Source organism: Miscanthus floridulus, chromosome 15, assembly GCF_019320115.1.
Source record: "Miscanthus floridulus cultivar M001 chromosome 15, ASM1932011v1, whole genome shotgun sequence".
Classification (NCBI taxonomy): Eukaryota; Viridiplantae; Streptophyta; class Magnoliopsida; order Poales; family Poaceae; genus Miscanthus; species Miscanthus floridulus.
This window is the reverse complement of record NC_089594.1, coordinates 39,696,693-39,699,767: the sequence shown is the minus strand read 5'-3', so window position 1 is coordinate 39,699,767 and position 3,075 is coordinate 39,696,693. Positions and strand designations below refer to the sequence as shown.

At 54.9% G+C, this 3,075-nt stretch overlaps 1 protein-coding gene across 3 annotated transcripts; it reads right to left on the bottom strand.

Annotated features, from left to right (window-relative positions):
* Positions 1-291: 291 nt before the first annotated feature.
* LOC136508541 (zinc-finger homeodomain protein 3-like) lies at positions 292-2,727 on the bottom strand. Of its 3 annotated transcripts, none has more exons than XM_066503228.1 (2): positions 2,276-2,727; positions 292-1,577 (listed from the first exon to the last, which is right to left on the bottom strand). In XM_066503228.1, exon 2 carries the CDS (start codon positions 1,517-1,519, stop codon positions 536-538), a length of 984 nt encoding a protein of 327 aa, XP_066359325.1. In that variant the 5' UTR covers positions 1,520-1,577; positions 2,276-2,727; the 3' UTR covers positions 292-535. The 3 variants fall into 3 exon arrangements, with proteins under 3 accessions (XP_066359325.1, XP_066359326.1, XP_066359324.1); XM_066503229.1 differs by lacking the exon at positions 2,276-2,727 and adding an exon at positions 1,825-2,262; XM_066503227.1 differs by lacking the exon at positions 2,276-2,727 and having other exon boundaries at positions 292-2,265.
* Between the last annotated feature and the right edge of the window lie 348 nt (positions 2,728-3,075).

The following is a 3,075-nucleotide window of genomic DNA, read 5'->3' as shown; positions in this document are numbered from 1 at the left end:
TCATAAATTACTAGATTCTTTCGGTTACAGACCTGCTAATAAGTAATACTACTAACAACCATGCATATCAGATCACCAGCTGCAGCTGCTGATCAATCACTAGTACTCATTCACTGGCTGACTAAAGAAACACCACAGCAACAGGAGCATGATGAAAGGAACAACATGAGCGGAAGAGTGAGTTATTCTCAGTCTCACCTCCCACACTACCAGTCACTCGAGCACTAGCACTAGCAGGTTGCAGGCACCAATAAGTCAGGGGGGCACCAAGAACAAGAGCAGCTACACAAATGAAGAAGAAGAAAACGAAATCCATGGAGACTCAGCATCAGTTTGGTTGATGGATGGATGGATGCAACAGTGGAATGCAATGCAGCTAAGCTATAGCTAGACTGATGAGATCAGCAGCAGATTAACAAAGAAAGAGCTTCCTATGCAAGGGTGAAGTGACCACCGTCGTCATCAGTGAATTCAATCAGCATTAGACTCTTGATCAATGTCGTCCCCCCAGTCCTGGCACTGGTTGGTCGGTCGGTCACTCCAGCCGCAGCTGCGGCGGCGGGCTCCGGCTGGGGCTCCGTCCGGTCCTGCCGGGCTCCGGGAGCGGCATGCCGAGCTGGCCGCCGTGCGGCCCCTGCTGCTGCGGGTCGCCGGGGAGCCCGTCGTGGCCGCACCGCGCCAGGGTGTGCTTGTTGTTGTGCATCCACACCTTGAGCACGCGCCGCTTCACGCCCACCTCCTGGCAGAAGCGCTGCACCGCCGCGTCGTCCAGCTTCTGCAGCCGCCACCCGGCCTCCTCCGCGAAACCCAGCATGCGGGCCTTCTGCTCCGCCGTGAACTTGGTCCGGAACCGCTTCCGGGCAGGCGGCTGCTGCGCATGCGCCGGCCCCGGCGCGTGCGCGTCGTCGGACTCCGCCGACGCCGAGCTGTGGTGCTGCGGCTGCTGATGGTGCATGGCGCTCAGCGGCATCACCATGCGCGTCGGCGCCGGGGGCAGCGCCGCCACCAGCAGCCCCCGGTGGTGGTGGTGGTGGTGCGCCGCGGCCAGCGGGCTCAGCGGGCTCAGTGGGTGGTGGTGATGGTGGTGCCCGTGCAGCTGCCGCGCGTCGCCGCCGCCGCCCGGCGGCTCCTTACGGTGGAAGTTACGGTGGCACCCGCACGCCGAGCACCGGAGCGCGTCCAGCGACCCCTCCTCGCCAGCCGGCATGAACTCGCCGCACCCGTCCGTCGCGCTCCCGCCGATGGCCGCCGCGTGGTTCTTCAGGCACTCGCGGTACCTCACCCCTGCCCCGCCGACTCCGCCTCCGGCGCCCACGGGCACCACCGCCAGCTGCCGGTTCTTGGCCTCCTCCGCCACCACGTCCGGCGGCGACATGTGCCGGCCGTTCGCGCCATGGTTATGCTGCTGCTGCGGATGCTCGTGGTGCCCGTGGTGAACGCCCAGGTACGGCGAGCCTCCGCCGCCGCCGCCGGCGTGCATTGCCATCGGCAGCTCGCCCTGCGTCCCGGAAAGATCCATGCTTTGTTGCTCACTTCCTCCTCCGCAGCCGCAGCTCCTGTCCGGCGCTGCAACAAATCTGCAATGGCGCGCGCGCACGCACACAAACAAACAATTGAAACAAACAAAGCAGACTAGCAGCGGGAATTTCAGCAGGAAGGTGAAGTGAATGCCAAGACGACAGCTTGGAGGTTCCAAGCAATGATGTATGAGCAAACAAGAATCTGGCATGCCTTGGGACGCTCAAAAGGTGAAGAAGGAAGGGGAGAAAAAAAGATTTATTCTTGGGGAGAGAGAGAGAACAAAAAGTGCTGAGGTTTGTGGACCTTGCGGTGGCCTTGGGATCTTGCAAGAAGATACCAGTTGCAAACTCCAAGATGGGGTTAACTCCTCTACTGCTAGTACTCCTAGGAGTATGTTTCAAGGTCTCTTGGGCACCTCACCATGGCCATGCAGAAGAAGATCAGCAGTAGTAGAATGGTGGTATGGATGTAGCGGCTGCTCTCTGCAAAGGCTTTGCATTCACACCACTCCTCCTACTTGGCTACTTGGTTGGTGTGTATTGCTTTCCCTTGTGTACTCTTCAACACAGAGACAGGCATGGACCAGCCTTTGACCTCTCTACTCCTGCTCTCCTCGACTCTAGCATGTTAAACATTCTTTGCTTTTGTTGTGAGAAGAACAGCGTAGAAACAAAGGGGAGGGACAGAAACCAAAGGTGAAGAAGAGATGGAACAACAAAAGAAACAAACAAAAATGAATAGGGAGTAAACAAACCTTGTGGCTGCCGCGAGGGGCTTAATCAGGACGGCAAGGAGGGAGCAAGCTCATGCCTTGTCAAACCTTGGCCGCCATTGCTGGAAGAAAACCACCTTGTGGTTGCGGCCTACTACAAACTACTGCAAAATGGAAAGGAAAATACAGGGGGAATGTCAAGGTTTAGATGCAGCATAGGCTATGAGCTAGATATGCATGGCCAATGGGGGGAGAGCTTGCTGTATGTCTCTGAGATGTGGTGCTGTGTAATAAAGACAGGGGATACAGCAAGAGAAATACTCCAAGCTTCTGCTGCTTGCTTTGCTTTGCTTGCACTGTCAGGAATCCAAGCTTGTTTCAGAGAGAGAGAGAGAGAGGGCCTGTGGGCAGTGGCCTTGTGTGATGTGTCAGAGCTGTACTGCTGCAATGGTGAGAAGAGGGCCGGAGCTACACGAGCTGAGCGCGTCCATGGATGTCCCCACTCAACAGATTTTTATTGAATGTTGTAAAAAACAGATTTTTATTGAATTGAAAATTGAAAATATTTAGAATAATGAGTGTTTTGTTCAGTTCCTTTCTCCTCTTTCCTTTCCTGTTTTCTGAGAAAGTGATCGCCTAGAAAACGAGTTTAAGCATTTAATTCTTTTTGTGCGCATTCGCAAAAGAAAACACACACACAGACATTATGCTGCATGCTATACTTTCTTTCTGAAATAGCTCGATGCGTTTTATCCTGTAAATTGAGTGTGGAGCATGGTGTTCTTGATTCCTTCTGTCCCATTCTCTTTCCGTCTGGAATATACAAAAAATAACCTTGTGTA